Source organism: Brassica napus, chromosome A9 (assembly GCF_020379485.1).
Source record: "Brassica napus cultivar Da-Ae chromosome A9, Da-Ae, whole genome shotgun sequence".
Classification (NCBI taxonomy): Eukaryota; Viridiplantae; Streptophyta; class Magnoliopsida; order Brassicales; family Brassicaceae; genus Brassica; species Brassica napus.
This window is the reverse complement of record NC_063442.1, coordinates 36,185,759-36,200,685: the sequence shown is the minus strand read 5'-3', so window position 1 is coordinate 36,200,685 and position 14,927 is coordinate 36,185,759. Positions and strand designations below refer to the sequence as shown.

Genomic DNA, 14,927 nt, shown 5'->3' with positions numbered 1-14,927 from the left:
TGTAAAGAACACATACACAAGCGTTTGTTTACCCAGTCTTCGTTTCCTACTGACTGGGGAGAGAAATAAACTCTCATGCCTTCACTATTGATCAGTTTGATACAATAGCTAACGATCTCACTTGATCGTTGTTCACATGTATTACAGAAAGATATACCGTGAGCTTTTCGGAGAAGACTATCAAAGTGACTGCGATGAAGACGACTCTCTATCATCCTCCGATACCTCCGACGACGAGGATACGCAGAATGAACCGGAGAAAACGCCGTGATCTCAAGAGCTACGATCACTGCTGGATCTCTCTAGTCTTGATCAGTTTTCTCCTTCCGCTTTGATATCTTCTCTCTCTCTTTCTTTCTCTCTTGAGACGGATCTGTATCACTCTGTTTCTTGCGTCTCTCTCTACTCTGTGTTGACTCCTCCTTTTAAACAAGATGAAGTTTGTTATCGATCGTAACAACCTTTTCTTCCAGCTCAGCACGAGCTGACTTGCTTGCTGTTTTATCACTTGGGTCGTCTTCACGCTTAAGCCCAATGACCAAAACGACACAGCATTCACATATACAATAAATTATTATTCAAATAATTAAATAAAAATTATGTTTTCAAATTATACTTTTTCAAATTCGAACCTTTTTATAATTTTTTTTTTTGAAAACCGAAAATTAGGTTTGAAACTATTTTTTTTAATTTTTTTTAGTTTTGAAATGTTTATTTATATATTTATTAAAATCTTAAATTTCACGTTCCAAAAATTTTAAGAGTATAATTGTCTTTTACCATTCATTAAAATTAATGGTAAAAGTGATTAGTGTAAATATGAAAAATGGTATCGTGAACGTGGTATTTGTGGTAATTTCATTTATGTTATATACGTTTGACTTTTCAACTAAATCGTCAATGGAGACGATTTTTCAAATCTCTTTTGAATAGTAAGTTTTGATATGTAACGGTTATTAACACTTTTGAACCATTTGATTGATCTGCGAAACCCAATTTTAATGTTTTAAAGTTTACGAGACAACCCTAACCAAATTGTTTTTGAAATCAAAAGTACCTCTGAATCATTTCAAAGCGATATAGATATAGGTTTTAATATTTAAAATATGAGAAATATTAAAACAGTAGTAAAATTTTTTTTTTTTTTTTGTCATCGTAGTAAAAATTATTAACTATATACAAATAGTAGAAAATATATTATATGATGATTATTTCTTACCTTTACCAGATTTCCATAGTGTAGACGTTTAGAACCCAATTTAGAATATGGATATGTGCTACTACTTAATTAGAAAATATTATCATCTCTATAATATTATTTGAGAAGTCAGTTTCCTATGTATCGCTCTTACGTTAACTCTTACGATGGTTGATTACACTGATACCCTTAATGAATTAATTAACATTTTAAATACTATTATTTATTTTTTATTTAGTTTCCTTTTAAAAAATTTCAGTTTTCTATGTGTCGCTCTCACGTTAACTCTCACAATAATTGATTACACTGATACCCTTAATGAATTAATTTATATTTTAAATACTATTATTTATTTTTTATTTAGTTTCCTTTTAAAAAGTTTCCAAAAAATATACACATATAATAAAAATAAATTTTTTTTATAAAGTTAAAAAAAAGAAATACGAAAATAAATGTATATATAATATGATTTCATAAAAAAGGGAAAGTTCACAAAATATTAATATTACATTTAAAAAATATTTTTAAATAACATAAAATATAATTTTGAAATAAGAAATACTTTTTTATATCTTTATTTTCTTAGATGAAAACTATAAATTTCTGTATAATGTGATTTCATTAAAAAAAAATTTACACAGATAATCTTGATACTAGAAAAAGAAATATTATTTTTTTAAAACATAATTTTAAACAATACAAAAAAATCGAAGTAATAAAAATATTTTTATATATCTATATATTTTCTTAGATGATTACATAAAATAATTAATTAAAACATAATTTTAAACAATACAAAAAAATTCAAAGTAATAAACATATTTTATATATCTATATATTTTCTTAGATGATTACATAAAATAATTAATTAAAACATAATTTTAAACAATACAAAAAAATTCAAAGTAATAAAAATATTTTATATATCTATATATTTTCTTAGATGATTACATAAAATAATTAAGTAACATAAACTGAAATATGTTTAATTGTCTAAAAATAGTTTATAATTAGTAATATTGAAATGTTTATTTATTTTTCATATATTTAGTTGACTATAATATCTTTCGATTACAGCAAAAAAAATATTGATAAATTATATTTTACTTATATAATATTATTTTTAAATAAAATCAAAATTTGTTTACTACTTATTTCTACGAGAAATTAAAAAAAAACTAAAAATAAAATTTTAAAATAAACATCGTTTGATCAAATAGTTACAAAATAGTTTAATGAGGTACATATATTATATTTTATCATTATTAAAGTTGTTCTTTTTTTAATATTAAATTTTATTTTAAATTTTATGTTTTTATGGTTGTGGAACTTAATAGAACCATAATCAAAATACCAAAGCAAATCTGAATTCTCATTTTTAAGATTATTTAAAATAAGTTTTAGTTTCCTTTCAATAAATCGAAGGCATAAAGTTACTTAGAATTTATAAATTATTTTAATTATCGTAAATATTGATATGTGTTCATGAGCTTTGAAAAATGTATCAGCTACTTACGTATGTAACTTTCTATTGATCATTGATTTATTTTCTAATATTTTTTAAAAAAATATCAACATACAATTTGATAAATATTACGAAATACATGCACATTTGACTTAATTATAATAAAATTAATTATACTTCATTTTGAATTTGAAAGAATATATGTAACTCAATATATATTACCAACTTATATATGTAACTCAATATATATAATCAAAATTATACCTAAAATCATAGATTTAACTCTGATAAAAATATATAATTTCATAAGAATAGTAATTTATTTTATAAATATAATCGTAGGACAACTCAAAACATATTTAAAATGAAAATAAAATATCAACCAAGTTTTACAATTTAGTTCTTTTGTAAAATTTTCTATGGAGAAATTTTAATTTTACACTTTGTTGGATACGACTTTTCAACTTTACCATCAGTATAAGGACATTTTCAGAAATACCACTTTTATTAATGAGCAAAAGGCAATAATACCCTTACCTTATCTTCTTCTCCACCATTGGTTTCTCTCCCTGTCCCCGAGTCACCGTTGTCTCTCTCTCACTGTCGTCTCTCTCTCTCTCTCACCGTCGATTTCCGGTGTCTCTCTCACCGCCTAGTTCCGGCGTCTCTCTCACAGTCTAGTTCCGGCGTCTCTCTTTCACCGTCGATCTCTCTCTCACCGTCGACTTCCGGCGACGAAATCGATTCAAAATCTCCAAGATGTCTACTCCTGTACGTGATTCACAACTTATGTCTCTAATTTTTGTATTTTTGTTTGATTCGATTTTGTGCTTTCTCTTATCGAAAAATCAAACAAGGTTCTCTTAGATATCTCATTTAAAGAGGTGGATCTAAGAGAAACAGATTTGATAATGAAACGTTGAGAGTGAAAACACTGAGTACTTGAAAACTTAAATCTGGTTTTGAAGTCATATTAAGATTGATCTGAATGATTCCGGCTAAGAAAGAGATTTTCCGATAGTGAAAACTGCATATATGAAAGAAAAGAGAAGAAACTGCTATGTCAACGGTATCTGCAGAGATTGCAATCTGAGGCAGAATCACTTGGCTATGGAGTTATGGAGAAGGAAGAAGGAGAAGGGCAAGGCCAGAAAGTGTTTCCTGGAAAATGGAAGCATGTTTCTTGAGCAACTCATAGCCGACTGCAACTGCATCTCAACCCTATCCGAATGTTCTCTTCCGATCAAATCTCCGAGGCCACGAGTCGCTTCGATCCCAAGTGTTATCTCGATGAAGATATGGATACATACTTAACCTGGTACAAGGGTGTCATCGAAGGCAGACCTTAAGAGACATAAAGAGCGATTGTCTATTTATGGAAAAGAAGAGATGGCTTACAACGATATTGTCTTGTCTGCTCGGGTAAGTAATCATAATGGTTTCCTCAAACTCATCGGTTGTTGTCTCGAATGTCCTTATCCCGTGTTGGTGTTTGAAGACCTAGATTATAGAGGTTTGAACGTTCGAGGGACTGTGGGCTGCGAGGACGGGCCGTTGTTGCCGTGGAACGTTAGTTTAAAGATTGCGAAAGAGGTTGCGATTGCTATAACATATCTTCACACTGCTTTCCCTAGAATCATTATACATAGAGATATCAAGGCAACAAATGTTTTCTTGGACAAGAATGGGAAGGCTAAGCTCAGTGATTTTTCGCTTGCCGTAACACTCCCTGAGGGTAAATCGTCTCTTGAAGATGAGGTGATTGGAACTCCCGGATACCTAGATCCATATTACTACAGATCCGGCCTAGTGACAGAATACACAGATGTGTTCAGCTTTGGAATCCTTATGTTGGTTCTTCTGTTGGGAACACCACCAATTTTGGATGAACCAGATGGTCTGCGGCATATTGGATATGTGCGGGAACAGCTTGAGAAAGGGGAAGCTGTTGTATTCGGTGGTGGTTTGAACGACATGAGACCTGGTCAGATGAGAATGTTTCTTGACCTGGCACTTAGATGCTGCCAGATGAGGTTCGAAGACAGGCCAAAGATGATCGTGGTGGCAAACGAGATTAAGCTAATAGAACAAGGATCATTCGATTCTGAGATGCTCGAAAATGTGTCTGAAGATGGTCAGATTAAACACTGAGATTATGCTCCTCATTCTATGGTTGTGTACTATGTATTGTATATTGCTGAATTTCTTTTCTTTTCTCGTATATGTTCGGTGCAAAACTTCATTTTGATTAAAGACTTTAGATGGTAAATGTACTAAGGCTCTTACCACATATTAGGTAAGAAAGCAGGAAGCATAGTTTCAAGAACCTGCTTGAGATGATTCTTGTTGAAACTGTTTGTATCAGGATTAGGCTACAAAGCTGAAACCTCATAAAATGTTTTGTGTTGATCATTACTCCCAATGTGCAAATTAAAAGAGTGAGTTTTCAAACTTGTTGACTGATAAAAGTTGACTTTAATAGCCTCAGATTCAACAGACCAAAGATGATTGATGTCGTCAAGGAGCTTACACGGATAGAGAGATCACTAAGTAAGTTGATACACGTTTTCACATGGCCTTCCCTTAGATCATCATATATAGAGATGTTTAGACAATGCACGTTTTCTTGGACAAGAAATGGACCGCAAAGCTGTCTGATATGTCTTTCTCAATATCAATCGAGGAAGGCAAAACACAGATAGAAGCTGAAGATGTGATGGGTACATACGGTTATTTCGATCCATTATACTTCTTGAATATTTTGAAAGGCTTATACGAAGTTGGGAAACTCAGTGAAGTAACTGAACCTTTCATGATGAAAGATATTACGGGTGCTCAAAGATTGCAGGTGGAAGGTAGTGTTTTACTTGCACTGAGATGCTGCGAGGAGAGGGATGAAGACAGACCGAAGATGATCCAACTAGCTAAAGAACTCAAGCTGGCTGAGACCTCAATTTTTAAGAGATCCTCTGTTCTGATATAGCCTCTACACAACTTTCGTTACATCTTTGCATGATCTATATATAAACAATCCTTGTATTGTCATTATGGAAACTCAGGCTCTTACATATAACATATAGCATAATGAAAGAAAGTTTGAATACAAGAAGGTTCAAAACAATATTCACTACTAATACTGCATATTACATAGGTAAGTCTGTTTTTGAATCTCACCAGAGAAATATGCAGCTTCAGGTCTGTTTCTCTATATGCTTGAGTTCCTTTGCAACATCTATCATGCGAGGCTTGTCTTCTCCTGGTCTTAATCCAACACATCTCAAAGCAAGTTCAACAAATGCTTCCATTTGCACTCTTGAATGGTCAGGAACGTTGTCACACATCCATGGGTCTATCAGTTTGGTGAACATCACACCATGTGTAGGTTACTAATATGGACTTTATTTATGTATATTTAGCTAATTGTCTCTTAATTCAAATGTTGGCTCACTCCATTATGTACCGTAGCTTTAACTTTTTAAGTTAAACTGGGGGGTTTGTCCGGGCTACGTTCAGATTATTTGTTTATAATTCTTTTGGTTGTTTTTGGTACAATTTTTTTAAAAGTTATACATAATTTAAAATCAATAAATCCTAAAATGTCTACAACATTAGCAAATGAAGATAGAGATTTTTTTTTATATTGTTGTCTTGTTAAATTTAACATTTGATCTTTTATACTCTTTTTGCATTTTCATACTAATTATATGTTGTTTAATTTGATGCATATGGTTTTTCTGAAGCTGCCAATAACATCAATAGTGTGCTTTAAGTAAAATATTATTCGTAGTAAGTTGAGTCGTTAACTTTTCTACATTCTTTCTAAAATTAATTACTATGGAACATTCACATACGATGGATGGGCTAAATGATGAGCTAATGAGAAAGGTCGTATTGATACCAAAACCGGCTTTGAATCTAAATTTATTTGGTGTTAAACTTGATGATATAGCAACTTTTTACTGATAAAAGTTAGAATTCACGTGTGGCATAGTTAGGGATGCTTTAAGCAAAACTCTTTACAATAGTAGTGATATACCTTTTATTAATTTTATTTTCAATATTTTTTTTGTGTTTTTAGATAATTATCCTTTTTTAATTAATCCTCTTTCCATAAAATTAATCTATAAATCCAGTGATTTTTTAAATATTTTTTTGTTTGTTAGTTTATTTACTACTTTTTTTTGAAATAGTTTTTTTAAACTGTGGAAGCTGCTACTGCATCACAATGGGTTCCTGAAACTGTGAAAGCTGGAAATTAATCTGAGAGCATTAGAAGTGATCGATGTTTGTGATGGTCAGTACCTTTCCATGTGGCTATGTGTAGCTCTCATAGTTTATTAGTATGTTCCCATTGGCTGGAAGAGTTGTTGCTAGAGACCCATGTGAATTTGTAATTGCAATGTGTGAGAGATATATTAAAACTTCGTCATTAAATTTTCAAGTACTACACATCTTTCTCTCAGTGATCGATTCTTGTTTTAATCAGGTGGAGAACCTCTATTTCAAAATATGCACAACTATATATAAATTTCAAAAGAACCTCTAAAGGAAGTTTCCTAGGGTGTTAGGATTCGTTTTAAGTTGGTCTTTTTGGCATTTGTATTTAAATTTATATATCATAAATATATATTGAATAATTTATCAAAATAATTTAGTAGGCCAAATTTATAATTATTAACTGGATAACAAATTTTAAATATTAAAATTCATCATATTTTTATTGATTAAATTTTTATTAAGAAATGTAAGGTATATGAATAAAAATTTAATTAAACTATATATATACGATCAAAACAAATTTTATCTTGCTTATTTAGGTTTTATGTTAGAAATTTCTTAATTTTACAACTAATTTAAACTTTGTTTTGACTTAAAATTATAAAATTACCATTTTCTGTTCATCTTCAAAAAAAATTAATGTAAAACCAGACTTAATCTAGCTAAATTTACAATTATGCAATCTTGGTTTCATATATAAACCAAATTTTTTTGTCAGAATCAAAAATTTTGTAGATATATTATTGCGAAGCAAAGATTAATAGATAGTTTCATCAAATCTTAACATAATTATGGAAAATTAAATTGGTGAACATGATTTATGATTAACCGATGAGTTAAACAGGTTATTTTCCCATACCATTCCAAAGTGGTGATCAGTTGAAAGTATTAAACAGTAGAACGTAGTAAATCATAGTAATTGATTAATAATAATTCTCATTGTTTACAGTTATATTGTTATGATAGGTTACGAGAGCCATGTTAAGATATATAAATCATTTAAAATGCCGCCAAAAAACCTTTTTTTTTTGTCAACGCCAAAAAACCTATTTAAAATAGCCATCAGTGTAAGAAATTTCAAATCAATCGAATGACCCCACAGAAAGTAATATAGAGTATAGAGACTTGTTGTCTATGTCTTCTGATATGCTATTTACGAAATCATTGTGAAGTAAGAAACTTGAATGATTTATACGAGTTTCCAATTAACTATTCAGAGATAGAGCTTCTTTATTTCACAATATATATATAATCAAGCACTATTTTATCACGACTCACGAGATCAACATTAAACTATCAAATCACAGAAAGAAACTGAAACATACTGAAGCCACTATTTGAAACCTACACAATAATTAGCAATCACAAAATTTAGAGCAATACAGAGTAGTGCATAAAGAATTGTAAAATTCTTACATCAATGCATATCAAAAGCATGATGAATGAAAAGAAATAAGCCTTACTAAGGGCATTTCCAAGAATGACATTATATTTGGTGTTGAAATTACACCAAATTTGGTGTTTTGGTATCATAATCTTTTTATCATCTTTAAGAATAACACCAAATTTTACACCAAATGTATTATTATATATTATTTGATGTTTTCAATTCTTAAAGTTTTATATTTTTATTATTTATTTATTAATTAATAAATAATTATTTAGTCACATTTAGATTATTATTTATATTTTATTATTTGTAAATGATCAATAATAATAGTCATTTAGTGATTTATTTTGAAAATAAAAATAAATAAAATTTTTAATTTTTTTTTAATTATGTGAAGATAAAATAAAAATAAAAATAACATAATATATTTACTTTTAATTACAAATTTGATAACAATGGAACTATATTATTAAATGAAACATAATAAAATATGTATTTTAAAATTTTGGTGTGATGAATAGTATTACACTAAATTTGGTGTAGCACTATTCATATTACAACAAATTTGATGGAATAGTGTCAAATTTGATGTTTTGTTGGAGATGAGATTACACCAAATTTGGTATTTTGGTGTCTTGTTGGAAATGTCCTAATGCAAGAAGCTAACGCATAAATCAAACAGCGGTGATAGCAACCAATGTAAGATTCTTTCAACCTTATTTTCAAAAAAAAAAAGGATTCTTTCAAACTGAGTAGGTGGAAAAAGTTAGATAGAAAATATGACATGAGAAGCCGAGAAGGTATCGATCACTCTCTTGTAAGAAAGAGGAGATTGTTGTGGCATCACTAATAAAAGAGTTGACATGGGATGGGATCCTTTGGACTGTAAAACAATTGACAAATTAAAAAATTCAGTAAACTCCTCAAAAAATATAGCGCTGAATTTAACTCATTCAAATATCTTATCATTATCTTGTGTTTGTGGCTTACCTCATGCACTCCTTACTAAAAAAATACTTGCGTGTTCGGCTCAGCTTCTGGTTTGGTTACCTCTGACTCGATGATTCTCATACTGGAGATAAGAATATGTTTTACACGCAGATCCAAAAACTACAGTAATTAATAAGTAGATGAGTGATCACTATATCATACCAATCATCCGCAGTAAATCTCCAGTGTCCTCTTAGCTTTTGGAGTTGAAAACTCATGTTTATAAGACTGAGGTGTAGATAAATAGATAATGGAATTGAATCAGTCTACTATTAGGCTACTTTATACGTGTTACATATAAGAGAATGGGAAGGTGTGGGAGATGAAAAGAGATTATAACTGAAGGGTCTGGCTGAGAGATGGTCGTTAGAAGCAAAGCGTTACGTATGTATGAGCAGAAGAAGAGTCACAATTAGGTTATAGTTTCTTTGTTTTTTTTTCTGTTTTAATAGTTCTTTAAGATGATGTGACAATTTAAAGCTTTGTGATAAGTTAATTATTTGAGCTGATGCGGATATGCTAAGAGCTGAGTATATCTAACTTTTAGTATTGTTAGATATCAAACGTGAAAGCTCATTCAGAAATAGGCAGAAAACAAAATCCCTCACATTATTTTTTACTCTCTTCTTTTTCTTTGATATTTTTTTTTAAGTCTGAGAATATACACAAAATTAGTTTTGCCAGATTTCTGATAGAGTGACGTAAATCAGAAGATTTTTTGCAGTTGTATCCTGTGACTCATTACGTTACTGAACCGTCACATTACTAGACATATGAATTAAGGTAAGAAATAATATCTGACTCTTTGATATAATCTTATCAATTTTATTTTTTACAATATTTATTCTCTGTAGTTTATATAATACTGTTCTATCAAGTTCTTGATCAGCACGGTTCTGTTTTTAATCGTACCTTTGTACCACACGAATCTGTCTTCACAGGTTGCCTTGCTCCTGTTGAAGTTGTCTGCAGCTTGAAGGATTTGGTGGGAAGAAAAAATACGGATAGGATTGTATTTACCTCCTGAAGATTCTATGAGTTCCTCCAGCAATAAGCTCCCGTGCTTCTGAAAATTGTTCTTCTGGACATTGATGTCCTTTTGTTTCTTCTTCTCCTTCTTCCAGTATTATATAAACACAACATAATTTAACACAAGAAAGAAAGAAGGGAAAAGAGAAGCCAAAAACAAGTCAAGTCAACTTGAGTTGGTTCTGGTTATCTGTAAGACCATCATTAATGATTTCTGGTCATAGAAGATGGCCTACAAGGTTTTAATGTTTTGTGAATATACAGAGAAAAGACTTCTCAGCTGGTTGACAATTAAGTAGTCCATTGCCTTGGAACTGTATAAAAATTTGAAGATGGAGAAAGATAAAGAGATCACAAATGTTATAGCTGATAACAAAACTTACATCGGCAGTATAATGTAACTTCTAGTATCAGCAAGTCAAAAATGTTTTACATTGTTTTGTTACTTGATGTATTGCCGCTTATGTCAGACAGTTCATATACATAAATTATCTCTTTGGAAACAAAAAAATACCACTTTCGTTTAGCAGGAAAGTACATTGCGTATCCAAAAAGGTTTATGATACCATTTAGGTAGTGCTGATTAAAAATATTTTGAAGATTTTTTTTTGTGTATTGTCTGAATTAAAATGGGCCTTAAATAAAACTAACCCAATACCAGAAAGCCCATTACCAAGTCTTATCAGATACTCTCTTTTTTTCATAGAGAAAAACGAGGTTGGCTCAAATGGAAAGATATTTTTAGTGTTGGATTAGCCATGGGCATTCGGGTCGTCGGGTTGGGTTCTTTCAAATTCGGGTTTATCGGGTCTAAGAGTTTAGGACCCAATAGGATAATTTCAAATTTTCAGTTCCGGGTGGGTTCGGATCGTGCCGGATCTGGGTCGGATCTTAGATAGTTAGATCTACTCGGATAACTAGAATTTATCGGTTCGGTTTCGGTTTGGTTTTGGATCGGATTCGGTTCGGATTCGATCTAAAAAGACCTAAAAATACAAAAAAATATCTGAAAATATTTATATATCGAAAATATTCGAAATTTTATTCAAAATTTGTGTTTTTATTATATTAAAATGTGTATATATATTAAACTATGTCAGATATAAAAACAATTCGTTGTCTCCAACCGGCAAAATGCCCAGGCCTATGTTGGATGTTGATTATGAGCAACATATCTTGAGAAGTTGAGATCCACTCGTTTGCATAGATTTTACATGAAAAGAAAGAAGAAGTTTTAAGATCTGAGCGATGGAATCCTGGAGAAGGAAGAAGGAGAAGGGCAAGGCGAGGAAGTGCTTCCTCAGGAATGGAAGCGTGTTTCTTGAGGAACTCATCACCGACTGTAACGGAATATCGAACCCTATCCGAATGTTCTCTTCCGATCAAATCTCCGAGGCCACGAACCAATTCGATCCCAAGTGTTCTTTGGCTGACGATGGATGCTTCACTTATTACAAGGGAGACATCGAAGATAGACCTTACACAATGAAGATGTATACAGACAACGAAGAGGCGGCTTACAATGATATTGTCTTGTCTGCTCGGGTAAGTAATCACAGCTGTTTCCTCAAACTCATCGGTTGTTGTCTGGAATATCCTCTTCCGGTGTTGGTGTTTGAAAACCTTGAATATGGAGCTTTGAACAGACGAGGAAGTGTTGGTTGCCACCACGACGGGCCGTTGTTGCCGTGGAACGTACGGTTGAAGATTGCAAAGGAGGTTGCGATTGCTATAACTTATCTTCACACTGCTTTCCCTAGAATCATTATACATAGAGATATCAAGGCAACAAATGTTTTCTTGGACAAGAATGGGAAAGCTAAGCTGTCTAATTTATCACTTTCAGTGTCACTCCCTGAGGGTAAGTCTTGGATTGAAGATCAAGTGGTGGGAACAAACGGATACATAGATCCAGTTTATTGCATGACGTGCGTAGTATCAGAATACATAGATGTGTTCAGCTTTGGAATCCTTATGTTGGTTCTTCTAATAGGAGACCCACCACATTTGTATGGATCAGATTTGTGTGGTCCAAATGGAGAACGGTTTATTAATTGGAAGTTTCTTGAATATGTGAGGGATCTGCATGAGAGAGGAGAACCTATTGAATTTGGGGGTGATCCCAACGACATCAGGCCTGATCAGATGGAAATGTTTCTCGAGCTGGCACTCAGATGCTGCGAGGAGAGTAATGAAGACAGACCAAAGATGATCATGGTGGCAAAAGAGATCAATCTAATAGAACAAGGATCATTTGATTGTTCTGAGATGCTGGAAAATGAGACGAATTGCTTACTCAAGCATGGAAGCATGTCCCATCAGCAACTCATTGCCGACAGCAATCAAATCTCAGAAGCCACGAGTCACCTCGATCCCAAGTGTTATCTCGGTGAAGATTCATACTTTATTTATGTTTCAAACTAGGTTTCATTATTTAATGGGTAAAAAGATAATTACATTATTACTTACAACGTAACTTAGTTATTTATTAAATATATATATAATGTTAAAAAAATATAGAAACTAAAAATCAAAAATATATTTGTTTCAAAAATAATTTTCCCCAGAATTTTGTTTTATAAAAGTATTTTACTGTGTAAGAATGTATTTATAAACTTGTAACTATATTTTCTCAATGTAATAAGTATGTATATTTACGAAGGTCTTTCTAAAATTTTATGACATCTTTCTTAATTTGACTTATATGCATATTTAAGAAAATATTACCATGTATAATATATTCTAAAATTTATGAAAATATTTCTACACATATATAATATATGTATAGATTTAGATATCAAATTCATGAAAGTTTTCATAAAACGTTATACTAGAACATAAAATGTTATACTAGAACATATTTTATATTTTGTGTTTTTATTGACATATTATGTGACTGGGTTATTTGAACTTTTGTTTATTTTAGATTTTATGTTAATTCAGATATAACTATATTTTTAGATGAAAAAACTAAAAAATATGTCAATTGTATATATTTTTGATTATTAATACAAAATTTTGTTATTTTCGAATCTAAAGTTTGCTGAACTTTGATCCAAATATGGAAAAATATACGAATAGATGATGATAGATTCATAAATAGGAATATCTGAAAATCTGAAATATACTCATGTGCTTTGCGTGTTAGGAAAAGAAGAAGAAGAAGAAACTTTAAGATCTAAGCTAATGGATTTCTGGAGGAGGAGGAAGAAGAAGGGCAAGGCCAGGAAGTGCTTCCTGAGGAATGGAAGCATGTTTCTTGAGAAACTCATCGCCGACTGTAACGGCATATCGAACCCTATCAAAATGTTCTCTTCCGATCAAATCTCCAAGGCTACAGATGATCCCAAGTGTTCTATCCTTGATGCTTCAACATACTTCACCTGGTACAAGGGCGTCATCGAAGGCAGACCTTACTTGATCAAGATATGTACAAGGGAAAATATGGGTTACAACGACACCGTCTTGTCAGCTCGGGTAAGTAATCACAGTGGTTTCCCCAAACTCATAGGTTCTTGTCTCGAATATCCTCTTCCGGTGTTGGTGTTTGAAGACCTAGACGACTATAGAGTTTTGAACGAGAGAGGAAGTATAGGCTCTGAGGACGCACCGTTGTTGCCGTGGAATGTTCGTCTAAAGATTGCGAAGGAGGTTGCGATTGCTATAACTTATCTTCACACTGCTTTCCCTAGAATCATTATACATCGACATATAAAACCAACAAATGTTTTGTTGGATAAGAATGGGAAGGCTAAACTCACTGATTTCTGGCTTGCCGTAACACTTCCTGAGGGTAAATCGTGGATTGAAGAGCCTATAGCTGGAACTATCGGATACCTAGATCCCAATTACTACAAGACGAACATAGTGACAGAATACTCAGATGTGTTCAGTTTTGGAACCCTTATGTTGGTTCTTCTGGCTGGAAGACCACCAATTTTGAATGGAGCAGATGGCGACTTGGATCTATCTGATAATATTGTTGAATATGTGAAGGATCTACATGAGAGAGGAGAACCTGTTGGAGTCGGGGGTGATTCCTACGACATGAATCCTGTTCAGATGAAGGTGTTTCTCGACCTGGCACTCAGATGCTGGGACAGGAGGAGTGAAGACAGGCCAAAGATGATCGTGGTGGCAAAAGAGATTAAGCTCATAGAAAAAGTACCATTCGATTGTTCTCAGATGCTGGAAAATGTGTCTGAAGATGGTCAGACTAAACATTGAGATTATGCTCCTCATACCAGGGTTGTGTACTATTTTATTGTTTCTTATCTTTTCTTGTATATGTTTCGGTGCAAAAACTTCATTTTGGATTAAGAAAAGACTTTAGATGGTAAATATAGTAAGTAAGGGGCTTTTGGCATGTATCCGGTCAGAAAGTTTGATACGCTTTTGTACTATGTTCTACCTCTCGGTGGTCTGTTAAGCTTATATGTACGAACTTCTCATGACGTTTCTAAATGCATCTCATACTATTTCTGCAGAGTTTATCCTTGGAAATGTTCATCTTCGGTGAATATAGACACTTTTTTCATCTCCATCTCTTCTTAGCTGTTTCATGAAAACATAACGTT

At 32.0% G+C, this 14,927-nt stretch overlaps 1 protein-coding gene, 1 long non-coding RNA gene and 1 pseudogene across 2 annotated transcripts; 2 read left to right on the top strand and 1 right to left on the bottom strand.

Moving 5' to 3' along the window:
• The first annotated feature begins 2,931 nt into the window (after positions 1-2,931).
• On the top strand, positions 2,932-5,078 carry LOC111200344 (annotated as a pseudogene).
• Positions 5,079-5,683: 605 nt separating this feature from the next.
• On the bottom strand, positions 5,684-11,324 carry LOC106368191. Its single transcript, XR_007316578.1, has 2 exons — positions 9,322-11,324; positions 5,684-9,214 (listed from the first exon to the last, which is right to left on the bottom strand). It is a non-coding gene; the product is annotated as an uncharacterized LOC106368191 (long non-coding RNA).
• A 132-nt stretch (positions 11,325-11,456) lies between these two features.
• Positions 11,457-14,836, top strand: LOC125578469. The gene is made up of 2 exons (XM_048741233.1): positions 11,457-12,739; positions 13,499-14,836. The coding sequence occupies exons 1-2, from the start codon at positions 11,599-11,601 to the stop codon at positions 14,575-14,577; spliced, it is 2,220 nt and encodes a 739-aa protein (XP_048597190.1). The 5' UTR covers positions 11,457-11,598; the 3' UTR covers positions 14,578-14,836.
• Positions 14,837-14,927: the final 91 nt, after the last annotated feature.

What these genes read in the sequence shown, in the direction of transcription:
- LOC125578469 (XM_048741233.1), top strand. Translation starts at nt 11,599, where the DNA reads ATGGAATCCTGGAGAAGGAAGAAGGAGAAGGGCAAGGCGAGGAAGTGC. An exon ending in CGATCCCAAGTGTTATCTCG is followed by an intron (nt 12,740 to 13,498) that starts GTGAAGATTCAT and finishes TTTGCGTGTTAG; the next exon opens with GAAAAGAAGAAGAAGAAGAA.